The sequence below is a fragment of the Cyprinodon tularosa genome, unplaced genomic scaffold, assembly GCF_016077235.1.
Source record: "Cyprinodon tularosa strain WSP-4 unplaced genomic scaffold, ASM1607723v1 ctg92, whole genome shotgun sequence".
Classification (NCBI taxonomy): domain Eukaryota; kingdom Metazoa; phylum Chordata; class Actinopteri; order Cyprinodontiformes; family Cyprinodontidae; genus Cyprinodon; species Cyprinodon tularosa.
In genome coordinates, this window is record NW_024039696.1 from 2,138,760 (window position 1) to 2,159,935 (window position 21,176).

At 38.7% G+C, this 21,176-nt stretch overlaps 2 protein-coding genes across 5 annotated transcripts; one reads left to right on the top strand and one right to left on the bottom strand.

The window, feature by feature from the left end:
- Positions 1-332: 332 nt before the first annotated feature.
- Positions 333-17,699, top strand: slc37a3 (solute carrier family 37 member 3). Of its 3 annotated transcripts, XR_005279757.1 has the most exons (15): positions 333-445; positions 1,055-1,292; positions 2,270-2,384; positions 2,529-2,621; positions 2,700-2,783; positions 2,866-3,011; positions 3,289-3,385; positions 3,814-3,898; positions 3,976-4,175; positions 4,316-4,457; positions 4,537-4,638; positions 4,729-4,928; positions 6,210-6,275; positions 6,386-6,532; positions 17,225-17,699. XR_005279757.1 is itself a non-coding variant. In XM_038274564.1 (14 exons), exons 2-14 carry the CDS (start codon positions 1,216-1,218, stop codon positions 6,476-6,478), a joined length of 1,500 nt encoding a protein of 499 aa, XP_038130492.1. In that variant the 5' UTR covers positions 333-445; positions 1,055-1,215; the 3' UTR covers positions 6,479-6,561. The 3 variants fall into 3 exon arrangements, 2 of the variants coding, with proteins under 2 accessions (XP_038130492.1, XP_038130493.1); XM_038274564.1 differs by lacking the exon at positions 17,225-17,699 and having other exon boundaries at positions 6,386-6,561; XM_038274565.1 differs by lacking the exons at positions 333-445; positions 17,225-17,699 and adding an exon at positions 512-935 and having other exon boundaries at positions 6,386-6,561.
- On the bottom strand, positions 8,973-14,052 carry cdkn1d (cyclin-dependent kinase inhibitor 1D). Of its 2 annotated transcripts, none has more exons than XM_038274568.1 (3): positions 13,900-14,052; positions 10,918-11,402; positions 8,973-10,827 (listed from the first exon to the last, which is right to left on the bottom strand). In XM_038274568.1, exons 2-3 carry the CDS (start codon positions 11,396-11,398, stop codon positions 10,769-10,771), a joined length of 540 nt encoding a protein of 179 aa, XP_038130496.1. In that variant the 5' UTR covers positions 11,399-11,402; positions 13,900-14,052; the 3' UTR covers positions 8,973-10,768. The 2 variants fall into 2 exon arrangements, with proteins under 2 accessions (XP_038130496.1, XP_038130495.1); XM_038274567.1 differs by lacking the exon at positions 13,900-14,052 and adding an exon at positions 13,598-13,755.
- Positions 17,700-21,176: the final 3,477 nt, after the last annotated feature.

Sequence of the window (21,176 nt, forward strand, 5' to 3'; positions counted from 1 at the left end):
CCTTGGAGTGATAAGATGTAAAACCATAGTTGACATTAGGAACATGGCACAGTTGCTTATGTTTTTCTTTATATTTGGTTTACTTTGAAAAACGTATTTGTTTATAAATAAAAAGAGATAACAAGATATATATATATATATATATATATTTGTATATTATTTTTATTTATAAACATTAGGGTGTTTGCAACAGATAAAAATCATTAAGATTAATAGGGGTGCCCAATCCTTTTCTTTTTCTTATATATATATATATATATATATATATATATATATATATATATATATATATATATATATTTGAAGGGTCTGATTTCACTCCTGTCCTGCAGGTGGCAGTAGTGCGCCGCTCTTTAGCAATCACGTCACATCAGGAATACCCAGTAAACACAGCAGCAACATCAGGACGAATATTAAGCTAGTAAAGCAGGAGTTGGACAGAAAGGTGAGATTTTTTTATTGTTTTCTAAGATTTCCTCTCTGTAAATTATCAAACTGTAGCTTTTTGTAAAGTATTTTAGGTTAAACCAACCCGGAACTGACTATGTATATTGCCTCCTAAACCAAGCCATCATATGTGGCATATGTTACCTTATGGATGAAAGAGAAAGTGCTAAAGGAGCATTGTAACTTATGTTAGAAACTGTAATTCAAATTAAATCCATTTACCTCAAGACAAGTGTATACAAATATGTAATAAAAAACTAGTTAAATGTGTTTTTTAAAGCTATTGATGCGATAAATACATTTCCTAACGTTCCTAACGATTGTAGATTTAAAGAGTTGAGAAGGACAGTGATCCAGAGCTGAAGCATTAGGGACAAAGCCTCCTTTTTTAGGAGACTCTGCAGGAGGAGGTGTCTCAGATTTAAACTCAGTCAGCATACCTTGACTGGGCTCATTGATAGGTGGGTATAGGGCAGCATTCAGAGCAGGTATGTCTCTTTAAAAGCATTTATTCTTCTAAGTTTGTCAGATTTCCATGGCTATCTGTTTCCCTGTGGTATAAATACATGATTTAATGTAATCTAATGTGGGCTTCCTTCCTCTGCAGGAGTAGCTTCCCTCCAGTAGTGATGTGTTTATCTCATCCCGGTTAGTGTCAGAGGTTTATACGTAAACCTCTCCCTCCCTGTCCTTGAAGACCTCCACCGACCTACCACCACCTCCTTCCTCCTCCTTTGGCTCCTCTTCCTCCCTCCATCCATCCCTGTGATGCCTCCCTCGTGCTCTGGCTGTCTGTCACAGTACACCCATCATCATCTGGTGGTTTTTCTCCTCACCTTCTTTAGGTAATCTTGAAAATTGGATGGTGAGATCTTGCTGTGTCGCTCTTATGGCGGTTATATAATAGGAACGTTTGGAGTCGGAGAGCGGGGTTGGATTTAGCAGGAGCGACAATAAAATATGCAATGATTTTTAACAAACAATCAGAGCGGAGAACAGATTAATATCTTCCCTCCAGTTTGTTACACTTTAAACTGCATTGGGGTCAGATTCCAGCCTGATTATGGATATGTGTTGATGCAGCTTTCCTTTTCAATTGACTCCCTCTGTTTTACCCAAACTCAAAACTAACAACAGATGAGCTGGTTCTCTCTTTCTAAAAGGAAATTTTGACACGACATACCACCAAATTCCCAGTGTTTGTGTCTTAATTAACTTTTAGGTCGCCCTACGTATGTCTTTCAAATCTTCACCAACCCCTTTTATTTTTTTGTACATGTCATGTTAAAGCCTCAAACTTCAATGCATTACTGGGTTTCATGTGCTAGATAAACAGGAAGTATCACAGCCGTGTTACATAGACATAGAATTGGAAGGAGAAACTGTTAGCAGCAAACCTGTGAAAGAGGGACTGTGGTCAGAACTTCTGCTCTTCACATTATCCTCACAATATAGCATAGTGGGGGAAGCAGCATGCTGAGGGGATGCTTTGTCTCCCTAAAACACATTCTAGTTGATGGTTACAATGTAAAAAATAAAAATTAAAAAGGATTGTTTGCATTATTATTTAACTTTCAGACTGTTGCGGCTTTCAGGAGATGACTAGCTTTGTCTAACATTCATTGTGTTCGTGTTCAGGATTAAAGGTCAACAAGGCAAGATTTACTCAGACCTTAGATTAGATAGAAATGGCTGTCAGTAATGATTTCCAATATATGTTTCTTACAACTTTAAAACTGTGAACAAAAGTTTTGTAATGAGCGATTGTTAGCTAGATAAACCAGCAGGACAAACGTTCTCTGTAATGATTATCTCCCTCCAGCTATGTGCTGCTGCATGCATCCAGGAAGACGTTCAGCAACGTGAAAGTCAGCATCTCGGCCCAGTGGACGCCGTCCGCCCAGAACCAAAGCGCTGCAGCCTTCTCTCCAGGCGAGGTGCCTAAGTTTAAAAGAACACAAGCTTTTTGGGGAATAAAGGAACTTTTATGGAAATCCAAATGAACAAAAACATGTTTTTGGCAAAACAAAAGAAAAAAGGGAAGGTTTTTATCACTTAGTGTGTTTTCTGTGACTATGCAGACATGGGAGGACAATCATCTCTTTGCTGATGAGAAGCATGCTACGCTGTTTCTGGGAGCTCTGGATTCCATCTTCCTCTTCTCATACGCTGTGGTGAGTCCGGCTCTAGTTCCTTAGCAGAGGATTAAAATAAAGCAAAGCATCACGGTGCGTTTGCTCCTCCCTGTGCAGGGCCTGTATCTGAGCGGCGTGATCGGGGACAGAGTCAACCTGCGCTACGTGCTCTGCTTCGGCCTGTGCGGGTCTGCCATAGTGGTTAGTATGCAGGGAACATGGCAAACGATCCAACTAACACTTGAAAGTAATTTTTGTTTCTTCTGATGCATGCACTTTGCAGGAATTTGTTTTTGGCACCCTGACCGAATGGCTCCACATCTACAACGTCTACCTGTACTGCGGCCTGTGGGTGCTGAACGGCCTGCTGCAGTCGGCGGTTTGGCCCTGCGTGGTGGCCGTCATGGGCAACTGGTTCGGCAAAACGGGGTGTGTGATAACTTTGTGCTGAGCTGCATGCAGAGTCCTGAAATCTGAGGTCCAAAGTTGTGTGTGCACACACGCACAGTGAGGTCCATTCATAGACGCTCCAGCTGAAACACAGACTTCATTTAAGATCAGTTTTCCTCTGCAGGAAGGAACATAAATCACACGCTGTGCTGCTTTCTGCAAAAATAGTTCATGGATTTGTATATGGAGAACAAAAAAGAATTAATATATGAAGAGGAATTTGTCTAATCTTTTTTTTTTCGCTCTTGGTTTCCAGGCGTGGATTCGTGTTCGGTCTGTGGAGCGCTTGTGCGTCTGTAGGCAACATACTGGGCGCCTTCCTGGCCTCAAGTGTGCTGAAATATGGATATGAGGTTGGTCAGTTAAAATATATCAGCTTTCTCTGATTTATTTTTATTTTTTAACCCCTTCAGGTAAAGAAGATTGGTTTAATTTCTCAGCATCTAGCTTACAGTAAAATGACATTTGAGGAAAAACCAAAGCAGGAGTAAATCTGGAAAAATAAACTTCTGTAAGCTAGATCTGACAAAAAAGTATCCAGCCAGATAATTGCAGCTTATTCTCTGTTTTTATTTACAGTAAAATCAAACAGGCTGCATGTAGCAAAACGTGGAGGAAGTTTGGAAAATATTAATCATCGTCTCTTGGTTTTGAATCTTATAACCTGGTATTCTAACTGCGATAATGAGACGAACCCTCATTATCGCGTTACCTTCTGTTACTTCGAGCTCCGCCCGGGTTCAGGCGCTGATGTGGAGTTTGTTGTGTTTCTCGTTGGCAGTACGCCTTTCTGGTGACGTCTGTGGTGCAGTTTGCTGGCGGGGTGGTGGTGTTCTTTGGCCTCCTGACCTCACCGAAAGAAATCGGTAAGGCTGATCGAAGAATGTAAAAAGGCAGGTGATCGGGTTCAAATGTTGAAGTGAGTCGTGTTGCGGTGTGGCAGGTTTGCACTTTGAGTTAGAAACCGGAGTCGGTGCGGTGGAGACGGACGCGGACAGCCACCGACCGCTGATGAGTGACGAAGAGGAGGAGGAGACGTACAGCCAACAGCGCCGCTCAGTTCAGACCCCAGACGAGCCGATGGAGGAGCCTCCCAGAGCCATCGGCTTCCTCCAGGCTTTCTGCCTGCCTGGAGTTCTGCTTGTGAGTCAGAATTAGTTCCCATAATGCATCCTGTTCAAATCCCCTTCAGCTCCTGATCTTTTCATTTAAAACTTTTCTGTCAGAAATGGTTAACATGTTGACGTAAAAACGTCTGACGGTGACATATGTCTCCTCCTCAGTACTCCCTGGCGTACGCCTGCCTGAAGCTGGTCAACTACTCCTTCTTCTTCTGGCTTCCCTTCTACCTGAGCAACAACTACGGCTGGAAGGAGGCGCAGGCCGACCGGCTGTCTGTCTGGTACGATGTCGGAGGAATCGTCGGTAATGACCTGAAAGGCGGAGGCGTCTGCGTGCCGAGTGTGACGTCACTGGAGTCTGAGTATCTGTGTGTTTGTTGCAGGGGGAACCCTTCAAGGTCTGATCTCTGACCTCATGGGGAAGAGAGCTCCAGTGTTGGTTTTCAGCCTCGCCATGGCGATGGGCGCCCTGGTGGGATACAGCCGTGAGTGTTTGCAGCTGCTTCCTTTAAAGCCTCTACTGAATGATGAGTTATAGTTTATAGAGTTTATAGTTCTGCCTTCTGAACCCTCAGGCTCCCCTGATGACAAGGTGATTAACGCAGCGATCCTCGCCGCCACCGGCTTCTTCATCGGCGGCCCGTCCAATATGATCAGCTCGGCCATTTCTGCTGATCTGGGGAGACAGGATGTCCTGAGGGGAAGTCAGGAAGCTCTGGCTACTGTCACTGGGATAGTGGATGGAACCGGGAGCATCGGAGCCGCTGTAGGACAGGTGAGCCTTTAAACAAGGTACTTTCTAATGCTATTAGAAAAATTCAGCAGATGCCGTCATCATTACTTTAGTTCAGTATTGTAGCAAAACCTTTCACCATATTTTCATAATAGTCAATAATATTAGCATTTTACCGCCTAATGCCTCAATTTATACCCAGATGAATGAAACATTTTGTTTTTTTGTGCTTTGCTGTCAGTCAGATGTAAGATAACATGGAGGTTTTTCATTTTAACATTTCATTCATAGTAAATGTACATTTAGACTAATTAGCAACACTAGGCATCTAAGACATAAAACCCATTTTCAGTCTAGGTTTGTTGACTATTTTCATTAATGCTGTTTTCTTAAACAAGACTTGAATTAAGTCTAAACATGTTTATGAGCTAATGGAGCTAATTCTTAGAAAATGGCATGCTCCATATTCCCTGGATCTGCAAGGCTTTTCTTTGCTGTAAGAAAACAGTGTTAGAAATTGACCTTTAACCTGTCTTTTTGAACAATGGTTGTATTTTTTATATCAAAGTGTTTCCAATTTCATGTTGCTGAGCTTCCCCTTTAGCTGCTAAACCCCTTTTCAATAAAAAGTCAGTGGAAAAATGTAATCAAAACAATTGCTATTTGATAACTGCTGCTTTTTTGTCAGTCAGTGTTTCAAATTCAGCAAAATATTTTATAAAATCACATCACTGTAAAGTCCTAGGAGTTTTTATTTGCATGTTTCATAAATCAGTCTTGTGTTATGGGATTAATTACTCATTTATCATTTTGTTCATAGTTTTAAGCTATCGTTAGAAATTAGCAAAATGGAAATAAATTTATTCTGTAGACTTTTTCTGCAGTTATATCCTAATCAGTTCCTTAATTGGTTAAGTTAAAAAGCTTCAAATCCCCAATTAACTTTAGGAATTTAAGTCAGATGTTATCCATGCTTGTATATCAGTTGTAAAAAAAAAAACATTAATAAGCCTGTTTTTGATGCACAACCTGAGTCAGATTTAGAGAATTTAATGAGTTAATCGGCCAAATTCAGTGTGTCTCACAGTGCAACCTTCCAAAAAATGTATTATGCATAAACCATGTTGGCTGGATTCAGACTGGAAGTGGTGGGATGCTAATTATGAAAGAAGCTCTGCTCCTATCAGGATAAACTGTGCATTTCTGGAGGCCATAGAAAAAACTGAAAATTCAAATATTTCAGGCCCCTTTTTCTCCAATACCTTTAATAAAATCCGGAGCCTCTAGCTTCCAGAGTTCACCTTTGCATCTCTAATCTTACAGTATCTGGTGTCGCTGATTGAGAGCCGGCTGGGCTGGATGAGTGTTTTCTACTTCTTTATCGTCATGGTAAGAAGACACTTTTCTGTTTTCCAAATCAGGGTCATGATTTTAATTCATATCAGCGTTTTTTTTGTTTTATTTATGGTGTGAAACTCATAATTATTTGGTATCGACAGACGGGGGGAAGTATCGTCTTCATCTCGCCGCTGCTGGTGAAAGAACTTCGAGACATGTGGAGGAACAGGCAAGCTCTGCGACACCAGCTCTAAGAGCCCGACCGCCTTATCAAGGACACCTCGGTGCGTTTGTTCCGGTTCTGATCAGTAGGTTCAGTTTGTCCAACTAGAGAACTCAAAAAGGTGCCTGCCTCCAGCCATACTAGTGTCTGAGTTTTAACTTTATTTGATGTAAATACTTTCTTTTAATGCACTTAAGTTGAGATTCAAGTCTTAAATCAGAAACATGAGAGCTGTGAAGGTTGCGAATAATGATTTTTAGCTTTGTAAAGTTGCACTAGAGATCTGAATGAACCACTTTAATCTCAGTTGCCTCATCTGTTTTATCTTTACAGTCGAGATGGAAAACTGACCTGTAAACTTTTATTTTCACTTTCTTTTTAGCAGAATTTCTCAATTATTAGTTTCTGTCGCCCTACATACTGATCACAACTCTCGTAAAGATCAGTAATCATAAAACGTTAGAAAAAACGCCATCTTCTTACTGTGCTTACAGATTAACACCTGGATTTGATTCTGTAGCCTGCTTTTAGGGAGGGCTGAATGTGTTTTTACTTCAAGGTTCCTTAAAATAAAATCAAAATATTAGTATAAATTAGATAAAAAGAGAATAATGTTCTTTTATCTTTGATTTCGGATCTAGGATATTTTCTCTTTGATGTAACATTTCAAAACTTGACAAGCTGTGCCATAAAGATGCCTCACTTTGTGCTTAATAATCCATCATTAAACCAATTGAGTTTTTTTGTACAAAGAATTCATCTAAGGCTGAAAACTAAAGATAAAAAAACTTCTTTCTATCCACAAGATAAAAATGTCATTTTCTAATTAAAGGCTAAATCCTCTCATTAAAGAATCCCTCGTTAAATGTATATTTTACCTCAACAAAATAGTTTGTGTAGAGCTGCAAAACCACCTTAACCCCTGCAAAAGATGTTTTTCGGAAACATTTAATTAAATTTTTTTTTTTTTTAGATTTTAAGGAAATAAATGTTAAGGAAGAATTTTTTAAAACTATAAATACAGCTGCCTGGAAGAGGTTTTATTTACATAATTAACTGGTTATAAAAGAACAGAGCTTCAAGTTCCAGACCTGCTGCTATAAAGCATTTACCGGTAAATTAAACTTTTTATTTAATTTGTGATATTTTCAGAATGTAAATAATTACTTTAAAGTTTTTTTTTCTGTTTTTATCAGGGGTGTAAATTACAGAAGAGGATTAGGGCCACTGGAAAAAAAAAATGTTTACTGATTTTAAAAATTTATTTCAGTTTAGTATGGGGATTCTGACTTTAATCTCAGAATTCTGACTTTTTTATTGTCTGAATTCTGACTGAATTCTGACAATAAAAAAGTCAGAATTCTGACTTTTTTCCCATACTAAACTGAAATAAAATTTAAAAATCAGTTAACTTTTATTTCTTTTTCCAGTGGCCCTAATCCTCTTCCGTAGTAAATAGATGTGAAGAGAGCTGTGTCTTTATTCAAGTTTGAGGCACAGGCTTTGAATCAATCTAGATTCTGGACTACCGGTAACTGTAGCAGAACTCTTTAAAATTGACTTTTCTGGTCACATCAACCAAAATAATGCCCCTGTTTTTAATGAAATCTTCCATGTTTGTTTTTTTGAGCCATCTGCTGATTTCTGATATATTTCTCTTACTTAGAAGTCTTTATCCCTATAGTTCTCTCTGCTCTCTGATCATTATGTGAATCAATTCTGTAAATGAGGAGAAAATCACTTTCAATACATACAAAATAATTAAGGGGGGATGTTTATATCCTGTTTTTTTTGTAATTTTTTTTATTATTTATGTATATATTTAAACTAACTATTTCTGTTGTAAATAAATGCAAGTTTCATGTTATCCAACATTCCTTGAAGCTTTAGTTTTGCACCAAATCCAGCAGGGGGCGCTGTCAAGGCTTCACATTTAGCCTCTTCTTGGAAACAGAAACTGAAATGCAATAATTTAAGAAGCACAGCAGTTTGATTTATCATTATGTTTATTTTACCGATTGAACAAACCAAATGAAATGTATTACCAAACGTTGGAGGGTAACAATACAAATATTATTCCAAAGAAGAAAAGATGCGTAACAAAAGCTACATCTTTACATGATCAGACGATACATAAACAAGCCTTAAATATCAATAGAATGTTACAAACTGTGTACAAATACTTTACATTCATGCATGTACAAAATAACAAAATTCTTGTTAAAGCTGCAAAAGAATTAAATGCAAGCTTTTTATATTTTTTTGATCTCTGATGCATGGATTAATGCAGCTACAATAAGTTTCAGTCCAAAGTGTCCTTTCCTGTTTTCCGAAGAACTCAATATGCCAAAAAATAAAAGTAGTACTTCTGTATATAGTGCAAATATATAGTTTAGATATAACCTGTATGGGTAGACAGGAGGAAAGTAGGGAATCTTAGACTTTTTAAAGCTGAATGGGACGTTTTCTCAGGACGGTTCTTCATTAAATCTGTTTTTTTTAATATATATATATATATATATATATATATATATATATAGTTGCTTTATCCCCCCCTATTGCTGCTCCACTTGCCTTATCTGTTCAGGGAAAACTCACACGAAAATTGAAGCAAAACAAAAGCGGCCAAACCCACGCAGCAGCCCTCACCCCGCCTCCCAGGGGCCACCGCTCTAACCCACCACAACAGAACCTCAATCTCTCTCTTCAATCTTCACTTTCATGTCCCCTAAACATAAACGGGCTCAGCTGCTTTAATGAAATCATCGAATATCTCGTTGAGGTAGTAAGAGAGGATAAATCCAGCATAATATGGCTATTTGTGTAAAACTACTGCTGCAATATCCCATAGATGGAGAAACCTGCTGACAGCAAACATCTAAAATCCTGCTCTTTCTGCTTCGTATGGCTTGATAAAATCAAAAGAGGTACAAGAACGGAGCCATTAGCTGTTATTAATGAACATAGATGATCAGAACATCTTGGATTTGTTGCCATCAAAGGCTCATGTGCTTAAAAGTCATTTTTTGGGCAAATCTTTAACCCTTTAGGGGAAATTAGCATAAAAAAATTATATATATAAAGCTACAGATAGATTTAAACCCAGGTTAAGAGGATTTGTTATGGACAATAAAAAGGATAAAAATAAATTCTGTCCAAACAATAAATCCCTTTGGGATCCATTCCTCGGCTGCCTCCATCTTTTTTCCCCCAATTGTGACATTCGCCTGCATGCAGAATCAAAGAACTGGATCGCAACGAAATACGCAGGAGAGAGCTTTACTTTTTATATTTTATGCTAAAAAAAAAAGAAAGTATTTGAAATCTCTGGAGAAACTAAAAACACCACGTTCCCTTAATGGATCAAAATAAATGGAAAATGCTACATATTACAAGCATAAAGCTGACTAAAACACTCAACATGTTCCATCATGTTGCTCAAACGATCGTTACAAACCCCTATTATGCTGATATTACAAAGCAAAAGTAGTTTATTTGTACATTATTATTATTCTTTGTTGAACTTTGGAGTTTTTAATGACTTCCTGTTTAAAGCCTTTATAGATTTACAAAGTTGGGAGTGTTACAGAGATTGTCATCAAGTCCAAATGCTGCAAGGCACGGCAGTTTGTGTTTATCTTACCTCGTTTTCCACAACGGATTATGGTTATGCTCTTTTTTTTTTAGCTATTATTTTAGAAAATAATCTTGCAACGTGACAAATATAAATAATTTTTACTACTACGCTCCAGGCTGGAGCTAATGAAAGGGATGCGGCCGCCTTTTGACCCCTGATCTGACTCAAGCTTTTAGAGCCTCTGGGTGAAACCAAAGCACAGCGTGTGCTGAGCGTGCCGGCAGTAGGAAACTGCTAAGATCGATAACAGGGAATGAGTTGGAACAAAATAATTATAATACTAATAAATGAACAGATCAGAGACTAATGTCAACCTCTATAATCTGGTATCCTATTTTTTCTGTTTTAGGATCCTGAATGAGTGCATTTGCAATTATTTCACAGTATTGTAAAAAGCTGAGCAAAACCGTATAGAAAAATACAGTATAAGTATATATATATCTATATATATATATAATATATATATCCACAGAATACTAGAATCCGAGCCTGACTAAATTAGGTAGCTTCCTTGTGCTGAAAATTAAACGCGAGGTGAATTCCAAGGTTTTAAGGCCCAAGCTTGTATGAGCTTATTAAATGTCTGGATTAAATTGCTACATATATACAAAAGATCTACATCAGGTTGAGTGTAGAGAAGTGGAGAGCACTTAGTGATGTTCCTCTGGAGGTGGTTGCACTTTTCTACTGCCGAGAGGACGTTTTGCAATGCAGAAGCTTCCTCTTTTTCACCTTAAAGAAATCTGAAAAAAAAAAAAAACAATAATGATGATTAGATTCTTATCTAACAGCATGGAGAGGAAATGAAGCAGACGTGTGAGTAGCAGCGTCACCTGTGATAGCCGACTGTTTGCGCTTTTCTAGCCGCTCTAGTTGGTAGCGCCCTCTTGTGGTCACTTCCAGGTACTCGTCTCCGGAGCCTGACGAGCTGCGGGAGACGGGGGAGCTGGCCTCGTCTGATGACAGTGAGTTGCTCCTCACGTTTCTTCTCGCTGTGACCCGAGGCTTTACCAAGCAGGTCCTGTAAAACGCCGGCACATCCTGGCACCTCAGCCCCTCCCACTCCACGCTTGCGCCCTCGCCTGGCATGTCCCTCTGGAAGTCGAAGTTCCAGCGCTTGTTGGCGACCTCCACGCTCATTCTGAGGAGCTGCTGGAATTCCTGCTGGAGCTGCTGGTGGTCGACTGGGCCGAAGAGGTTCCTCCGGGCGGGACCGACTCTCAGCTTCAAGGCCTCTATGCCTTGGAGGTTTGACATCTCCAAATCAGACGCCATGTTTCCTCTGGACGTTGTCGACGTAGAAGCCATCACCATGTCCCTGTTTGGTAAACAAATTCAAACAGAAGTGTAAACATTCAGGAACATCTAAAGAAAGAAAATAGATCCATCTGCGTTTTACTCCACAAATAACAGTTATTTGCCATGTTTCTGGATCCAACCTACTGAGGAATCACTATGCCAGCGGGGACGTCAGCCAACACCCAATAAACCTCCGACCTTTTTAACAACCAGCTGTGTCTAAAAGAACCAGAGTCTCCACCTGCTCTGGAGCCTGCCAGTCAAAGGTCACACAGGAGAGGTCCATGAAGGCCTGTGGTGAGGAATGTTTCCTGCTTTCTCCAGTTAATTAGAGCAATCCAGCTGAATTCCTAGATGCAGCTTCAACCCATTTTTCAGCTCTCTGTGAATGAAGCTAACTTACATCTGCCTCTAAGAAAATGGACAGAATTTAACATTCGTTTTTCTTTAACATATATGTCAGCACATCATGTGCTACTGAAAAACTACAACAGTCTCAGTAAAAGCGAAGTCTTTCTCACCACGGAAAGCTAGATGGCGCAAATAAACAGACTCGATTGTCTTTAATATAAACAATAAAAAATCTATTTGTCAAAAAAGGAAGAAAAAAGGTGTTATTCCAAAGCAGCAACACATATACACCTGTTTTTTGGCCCCCATGGTGTTCCTTAGTAAGGTGCTGGTAGCTATTAAATAAACATTACCTCTGGTAATTATGTGGTTACATAAATGTATTCATATAATATTAGAGTGCACTAAATGTGACTTATTTTGAAGTAGAAAAGGAAGTAGAACTGGAGTGGTTTTGTTGCATTTATTAAAATATTTTTGGTACAAAAAAAAAAGACCATGAGCCAAGATAGTATCTACTTCAAGGTTCTCTTTCTGTGCCAAAGGGCTGTTTCACTTTTTTATAACTCCTTTTTTTTTTTTTTGCCTACATTTATTTCAAAATAAAAGCCCAAACTGAATCATTCACTAAATGTAGATTGCACATAATGCAGCTTGGGATTCATTCCATTTATTTCTGAAAAGGTGGGTTTTTAAATAATCCCATCAGTTCCTAATTATTTTTTTCTAATTTTATACCAATTCCAATAAATTCTACTTTTAAAAGGTCATTTTGGTGCAATCAGATATAATCTTTCATATGGAGGACATTCAAAGTTGCCTGCTACTAACCCTTTAGGGAAGAAAACACTAAGATTAAATATTTATATATATATATATATATATATATATATATATATATATATATATATATATATATATATAATTTTTGTTTTACTCTCTCAGAATTGTTTCTAACAGGAAATATCTTCTCTTAGCCAAATGTTTATTCCCTGAGTCTTAAAAGAAGGCATACTGGGTGGGTATCTGTTTATTTAAAGCATTAAGATCTAATCTAGGGCTGAGGAAAAAAAACTGTGACCTACTAAACTTAATTTAGGAGGAGCTCCAACTTCTTTCTGTTTACTTTTCAATAACCTGAACGGTAAGATTGCGTGCTTAAAAATAACCAAACAGGATCAAATTAGTATGAAGGCAGGTCCCCTGAGGGGCGCATGCTTCAGCTGAGGGACACATGGAGAACAAAATGTACAGAATTTGTGAAAACAACAACCAGAAAAACCACGCCTTAAAAGTAACCTGGCATCCTCTAAGAAGAATAGAAAAATCTGATTTTTTTAAGCTGAATTAAAATATTTTTCCTAATTATTTCTCCTGAGAGGTTTATTATTGCCAGTGAAAGTTGTTTGCGGAGAGTGGAGTGGGCGCGGTGCGTTCGCGGCTCAGGTTTCCAATGCAGTTTCCCCGCTTCCAGAAAGAACGGAGGAAAAAATGAACAACTATCATTCAATACAACTAAAATTTAAAGCATGAATTTTCAGTTTTTTGGGTTTTTTTTTTACTAGTAGAAACGCTAAATAAATCCAGTGAGAAGCGCTGGTGTGAAGGTGAAGGCTCGCGCTACGTTCAGTGACGCAGTTAGATTCAGAGGATGTGGGTTAATGAGATGCGACACACAAACACCCACACATCAAAATCAACTTTTCTGCAATAACACACATAAATTCCTCTCATGAAATAAATGTGGACACATTTTAAATCGAAAATTAACATAAAAAAGTATTTTTTTTAAAAGTCGATATTAGAATTTTAACGAACCTTGTGCGCAAAAAAAAAAGGAAAAACTGAACAAAATTAACTTACCATCAGCGTAAATATCTTAATATGAATCACGGAAAAGAATAACTGAATTCAAAAATCCAGTGGATATAAACACCGACACGCTGTCAGCCCACGGAGAGGTACTCACAACCCTCTTATCTGCGTGACCTGTTTGTTGTGGAGACAGGGGACGTCCTAAGCCAAGCAGATGTGTCACGTGGTTTCCGTCAAAACAGTCACTCTACATTCCCATCGCCAGTAAACGCAGCGCGCGCTCCGCTCGCAAATTTCAGTTAGCGCACCAAAAACTTTGCGTGCATTTTACCTTTGGCCAATTTTATCACCTTAGAGTAAGAAGAAAATGTCCTCCAGCTTCCCTCCAAACCTCCTGCTTGTTCTGCTCCTCTTCTCCTCCTCCTTTCTCTCCGACTGGACGAAACTAGGTCAAATATTTTGGCAACCGCCGCCATTTCCCTACTTCCTCAAATGTGACACACATTCCCGTGCATGCCCTTTGCGTCACGTTTGATTTTGGCACCTCGCCCGTAGCCTCAGTCACGTTGAGCTGCAACGTGAGTGGGAAGACTGTGTCCTGCTGGAGCACCGCCACATCCAGCAGCAGTGGGAAACTATTTTAGTTTTCCCGCGAAAAAGAAAAGTGGCACTGAAGCGGCCTTCACCCAGGCTTCAGCTGACCTACTAACCTAACCTCAATGTAAAATCACTGAAAATCTCAATTTTTATAGTGTTTTCATCCCTCTTGGATTTAAAACCTGCAAAGTGTCACAGCTTTGCACATTTGCAGACAAAAATATTTGCCAACTCCTAATTGAGAAAAATAAAAAATGTTCTCAAATTACATGAAGAGCAATTTTTAAGGCTTGCAACAGGACTTTGAGCACTGTACAGACAGGTGGTTGCACAAGGCAGCATGAGAAGGGGTCAAATTGCACCATGCACCTGAGAAAATGTGTTTTGAGCTAAATTAATTTTGCTTTTTTATTTCAAGTCTTTGATTTGTGCTGCATCTTTAAATAAAATTAATCCGTATACATTTTATTCCACTGCAGAGTTTCAGGCATCCCCATAGTCGATCCTGGAGGGCTGCTGTCCTGCAGGTTTTAGAAGTTTCCTTGCTCCAGCACAGCTGATTTACATTGATAGTTGATTAACAGGCTTTTGCTGAACTGCAATCATCAGAATAAGCTGTGCTAAAGCAGAGAAACCTCTAAAACCTGCAGGACAGCGGCCCTTGAGGACCGACTTTATAGATGCCTGGTTTAGATCATTTTGGTTGAGGGGGTTTGCAGAGATAAAGTTCCTATAAGAACCATACCTTAATGAGCCATTCTGACACTCAGGCGTCCAATATATTAATCTTTATTACTCAAGTAGAAGTAGAAATCCTGCTGTTTAAAAACACTTTTGTAGAAGTTAGAGTATCAACTTAAGTAATGCAGGAAAAAACGTTAAGGACAGATACTTTACTGCACTCACTTATGAAAGGAACATCTTTCTACAATTCTGGATGATAACTTCCTTATACTTTATTTTCTTAGTTTTATAACTCATGGCAACAGTGCAAATGTAACTTTGCATCATCTTGTAAAACTATATTTAATACCGAGTCCAACCACAAAGAAATTGTTTGGATAAAGCAAATTATTTTGATGTTTTTTTTTTTTTTTATACCAACAGCCCATAACAAGAACGAGGTTTAATGAAAGAAAACTTATGAGTCTATTTTCAAAATGCGAGGAAAACAGTAGAGATAATTGCAAAAACGAAATGTAAGTAGAAGTAAAAAGTTATCTAAAGAATAATTACTCCAAAATTTTGACTTAAGTAAGGTATTAAAGTATTTGTACTTTGTTACTTGACACCTTACTATCCATGGCAACTTCAGCTACTGTATAGAGTCATTTTCCTGTAGGGAGATTAATCTTCTTTCCAGTTTTAAGATTTTTCAACCTCTATAAAGTTGTTTTCTTTTTTCTTTTTTTTTTTTTTTTAAGGATTGCCTTATATTTAGCTTTATTTTAGTCGTGTTAAAGAAAACCATCTGTGCTTTAAGCAGCTAAGTTTGTCAGGATAAAAATATCTACCGTAATTAAAAGTGCAAGGCATAAGTTTTGGATTTTAATACAAACCAACCTTTACATAATTTCCCCCCCACTTCCCAACAATGTTCTTTTTCTCTGTCAAGTAAAACCTCAATGAATTATTTGATTAAAGTTTCTGACTGAAAAAAGTGTGTTGGAAAAAATAACCTGTTAAAAGGGAAATAATACTCTTGTGAAGATTCACACCTTATGGTGAAAAAGCAGTGAACTACACACACTGCTAAAGTAATAGAAATCTACAATCAAACACAAGCTATGATAAAAACACCTGAAACTATTTATGCTTTATGTTTTTTAAGCCAAGATATTTTATAGCAACAGTCACACATTAACAGCCTGCTATTATTCTCATAGCCATTTTCTATATCTTAAATCCAAGTAAACCTGCCTTCTAATGGTTTTTATTTTTGGGGTATCAGAGTAAAGGGTAAGGATTTTTTTACCTAAATTGAATAAATCTGATTGTGTCCCTTCTTGCACTTATTGCATTAGTGGTGTACCCTCTGAGAGGCCCGCTCTGCAGCCAACGCCCCTCGCTCAGAGGCGCTGCTCCAAGTTTTACTTCTACATTTTTTTTAAAATGGTCGACTCTTTTCACACAGGTCTGCAGATCCAACAAGCCGTGTTACTCTTGTGAAACTTTGTTCATGTTCAGCGACGTCAAACAATGAAAGTCTTGTGCTCCTTGGTTTAATCCCCCATGAGAACGTGGTTTAGTATTCAGTTTTTAGGTCTCTCTCATGAAAACAGGTGACGTGTGACCCTTCCTCCTAATGCTCCATAAATCTGTGTGTGTAGGAGGCTAATGGGGACGTTGTGAGCTGTATTTACAGTCAGCTTGTTGTTCCACATTAAATGCCTAATCCCTAATCCCCCCCACCCCACCATCGTTAGTCTTATGCTACATGTTACATGTGGCCACGCAGTCATAAAGCCCATTGTTTTACCCCCCTTTGAATACATTAGCACGGCTGAAAACAACAGTCACACAGCGCAATGTGACTCAGCCTCTAAACACTGGGAACTGTCATGGTGGGTCTTGTGTTTCCCACATTCCTTCTTTTCAATAAAGACAAAGGATACAGCGGAGGCTCTGTTTTAAAGTCATTATCCTACACCTACAGCCCCCCAAAGGCTTAGACATCCCTGTTTAGTCGACAGGCCAACGAAGGAGATCTTTAATCGGGTAACTCTGGAAAGGATGCGCAGTTCTTGTGCCAGAATATCTGGCCTTTTGTGCAAAGGGGAGAAGAAGAAAGCGGGGTTATGTTTTTAGTTGGGCTGAAGCCATAAAAGACTAGAGAAACACATGGAAGTAGGTGCTTTGAGCAAATTAGACCAGAATTAAACATGTATGATTGGGAAAAGTGAGATGGCATTCCAAGTGTTAAACATAGAGGTGGCAGCATTATGCTGTGGGATCTCTTTTAGCTGGAAAAGGGAAGTCGTGTGTGAAAAATGATAGGAAGAATTTGCATTTGCATTGAAGTTCCCAATCCTTTCTAACTCGTCTGCATCAACATCAATTTGTGTTTTTGCCAAACAGCTGCTTGCAACTCAAAGTTCATCCCCCAACCACAACTATTTGGTGCCGAAGGATGTTGAACGAAACCTCAGGAAGATGCCTTACACGTACTGTGAGTCAGTTTCCTCTCTGCAGGAAGTGGAAGAAGAAGAAGAAGAGAAAAGGATGGCGGGAGAGAGCAGGTTTTTGGTTCACAGGTGCAGCGTGGGGGTTTCCACGTCCCTCTGTCCTTCAGCTGCGGAAGTGAGCGCTGCAGAGAGTCTCACCGCAAGACGCTAGCTTGTTTACGTCAACTCCCAATTTCCTAACACGCCACAACAAAACGCAAACAATGCAAAGAGGTGTAAAAAACGACATACCAACGACGGGATAGGGTTGTTAGAGATGAAGAGAGAAAAACAGTATATGTAGAAGGATTAGGATGACTTAAAACAGATTAATTAAAAGATGCACAACCTGGAATTTCTTGATACATTTCCTCCAGGAGGCTTCTTCATGTAAAGCTGGATTGTTTTTTTGTTTTTTTTTATATATTCAGTAAATCATACTGCTGCCACACGTCTACCCACTTATTATTTATCTAAACCACAATGGGAGGTTGTTTTTATTAAATAAACTGTTTTTTTTGCTTTTTTTATGTCATACCACAGCATCTAAGTTATATTTAATGCCAAATTCGGAGTGGGTTAATCATTTTGGACTAGTATGTTACATTTTTTTTTTTTTTTTCATCTAAAATCCTTTACTAGTTTAACTCCAAATGTAACATGACACACCTCTTCAACAGACCTCAGTATGATTCACCCCTGAAGTCTGGAGAATCAGCATTATATTTTGATTTTTATTCGCAGAAAAGAAAGTTTCTGTTCTTGTTTAGTCAGTTCTGTTTTTGTCCCTTGGAGGCCTCCGTCTGATGCTTTTTTCCAGGTTTCTTTCATGGGGTCTGCAGTACTTTAGATCTTGTTCTTGCTTCTTTTAGAACTTCCTGGACGAGCTATTAATTCTTTTTCCAGGAGGCTGAACTCTTCCATGTGTTTATGGACAATGGCTGATATTGTGGTTCCAACGCTGCAATACTCTGCGCCTCGAAGGCTTAAAAAATGGCTTGGTCACCCTTTCCAGACTGATGGATGGAAATATGTTGAAATCTGTCTTTGAACTTCTTTAGACCATGATGTAATGCATTTTGACATTTTTAGTGTACTTCACAGTTTTTACTTGACTTAGTTTTCGGTTTAGCAGTACTTAGGCCTGGATGTGGGCTAATCAAACCGAAAAAGTGAGCTTTATCAAAGGTATTTGTCTAAAGAAATGGATTTCTTTTTTGTCTTTCATGTTAATTGAATTATCATCTACAAACTGTATGATATAATGATTTTTTTATGGTGCAAAAGGCTTATGAATACATATTTCACACAATATTCAAAAGGTCTTGCTAGCTCAAAAGTTTCTCTAGCAAAGAAAAAAAAAATGGTGGTCTGATTTTTCTTCCTGTACGTGTTCGTTAGTCTCTTATTTGCATTTGTTCATCTCAATTTTGAGCTTAAAGGACCTTTTGGATTTGCTGTGAAATTATGCGTTTGCATTTCTCAGACACCATACTTTTTGTGTGAATCTAAAATCTACCCAAGACTCTGATGCATTGTTTAACATATAAAATTGAAACAATTTTGCTAATATTTTCTGCGCTTAAAGATCTACATCATGTAGATTTGACTGCTTAAATAAATTCCACAACAAAGGAGTTAATCAGTAATAGATGGAAAATCTCATCTAACATTTTGCATTTTGATCTTTTATCACAATCAAATGTATAGCAGACATTTCAACTAGAGCAATAATCAGTCAAATTATTTAGGAATATAAACATTTTGAAATGGAAAATTCATTAAAACAAGATCATCAACAAAAGCAACACTTCCACCTTTTTCCAGGCTGTTTATTTTAATACACTTTTACTCTATTCTTGTGTCAAAAACATGGATTGCAGCTGTTGCTTGCATTGAAGTTAAACAATTAGGTATATTTTTGTTGATAAATGTTTAATCTATTCTTTAGGACATGGAAATCAGGGCTACTCTGTTTTCTCTTGCCTTACATGTTAAGGGTTCATTGCATTGAGGAGGTGCTAATCATGTAGCACATAAAGCCTCTCCTGTTGTTGATAAGTATCTGGCCATCTGAAATATTGTTTTTGCAGAGTGAGAATGAGGAGAAGAAGGAGGGGCGAGCTGGTAGAGGAGGAGGAGGCTGAGGGGCGGGGCCAGCTGGGTGTTAATCGAGCCTTTGTTTTTCTCTCTCTGTATGTTCCTTACAAGGTTTTCTCCTGGTTTTGCTGAAGCGTCTCTCAGATGAGTTTATACAACTTGAAGGGGAAACAGCTGCACTTCAAAATGAGAAAATATGACAGCATTAAACAGAAAAAAAAAATGCAAAATACTTATTCAGTTCCTTTTGGATGTTTCCTCTGCCTTAATGTGGATTTTCATCCAAAACAGATGCATACGTATTGCAACAACTGACCCCACTCATTCTAGGTTGTCTGTTTTTACTCTGCACAGCTGAGGTGGAAAGGTGGCCCGCTCCAGCTGATATGTGTGGCTTCTCTGCCCTTTACCTACATCTGGGCAACATCTGTAGATAAAAGCCAACATCTGGGTTTACATGTTCTATTGAGTGGTGCTCAGTATTGCAAAAGAGAGGCAAAAAAATAAAAGGAGGTGCAGGGGGAGCCTATCTGTCTTTCGACTTCTCTTCCCTCTTCTCCTGGGTGTGATCAGGTTACCTGCACTACAACCAGTGAACTTTATGGTGTTGTTTTGTAAAGGCTGTCTGCACAGCTGGATAAAGCAATAAATCAGATTCGCTTAACGCTTCATTTTCTATTATCACCGGTGCATCCCTCACTGATCAAGATTTCTGATTGAATTTAAAAACATGGCAGACCAGATCCAGTTGAAGGAGGTGGTCTGCCATATTTTTTTTTTGGTTTAGTAACTGATGGTCTTGGTTGCATTTTATTCAAGTTTGCAGCATTGAATCTGTTAGATATGGAGGGCTGGGGATTTCTTACACAAAGCAGAAGAGATTTTGAATGTTTTGTGAGGTTAATATGATTTACATGCAGGTTTTATTAAAGCCAGGTGCTACACATGATAGGTTACTTGGAGAAAATGGTGGTTTTACTCTTAAACGCAGCATGCACTTTACTTAAAAAGGGGCATCCACTGTATTTATGCTGTATGCAACAAATAGAAATTATAGCAAAAGAATACATGTTTAACACGGTCCTGGTTTAATGCAACAAAGAAAAACAGACCTCATAATTACACCTGTTGTATTGTGGAACACTAACAGCTTGTTTTATGTGCAGAAATATGTTAAATGTGGCGTGTTTATGTCAAGGCTCAGAACTGGAAGATTCGAGGCGAACAAACAGATTTCTCAGAGCATTTATTGAAAACAGAAGGTTGGACCTCTGCGAGTGGAGACAGCAGGTTAGTGACCACGTCCTTCCGGAAGTGAGTCACTAACCCGGTCTTATAGTTCAGTCTGAGACCAGAGGTAAAGGATGGTTCTGGCCGGCGGGCTGTCAATATGGTTGCGCACAGTGAGTCCCAGACGCTGATGAATCGGAGGTCGGAAGACAGGCAGGGGATCACAACCAGGCAGACGGTTGTCAGAGCCAGGAGGTCAGAGATCCGGTGAGGCACAGAAGAATCCAAGACGGAGTCAGGTAAAAGTTCCAGGTACTGGATGTGTAAACCCTTAGATCACCCCTTTCACTGTCATAGTTTAACACTGTTTAACATAACTGAAGGGCAAGAAGTTAGGCTGCTGCTAAAATACATCTTAAAGAAGAGAAAAGTTTAACAGTTAGACCAGATTAAAGTGAAACTGTGTGGTTAGGATGATGACGCTTGCTTAGAGGACTCCAGTTAATAATCATGTGAGTCTGCCATCAGTACCAATG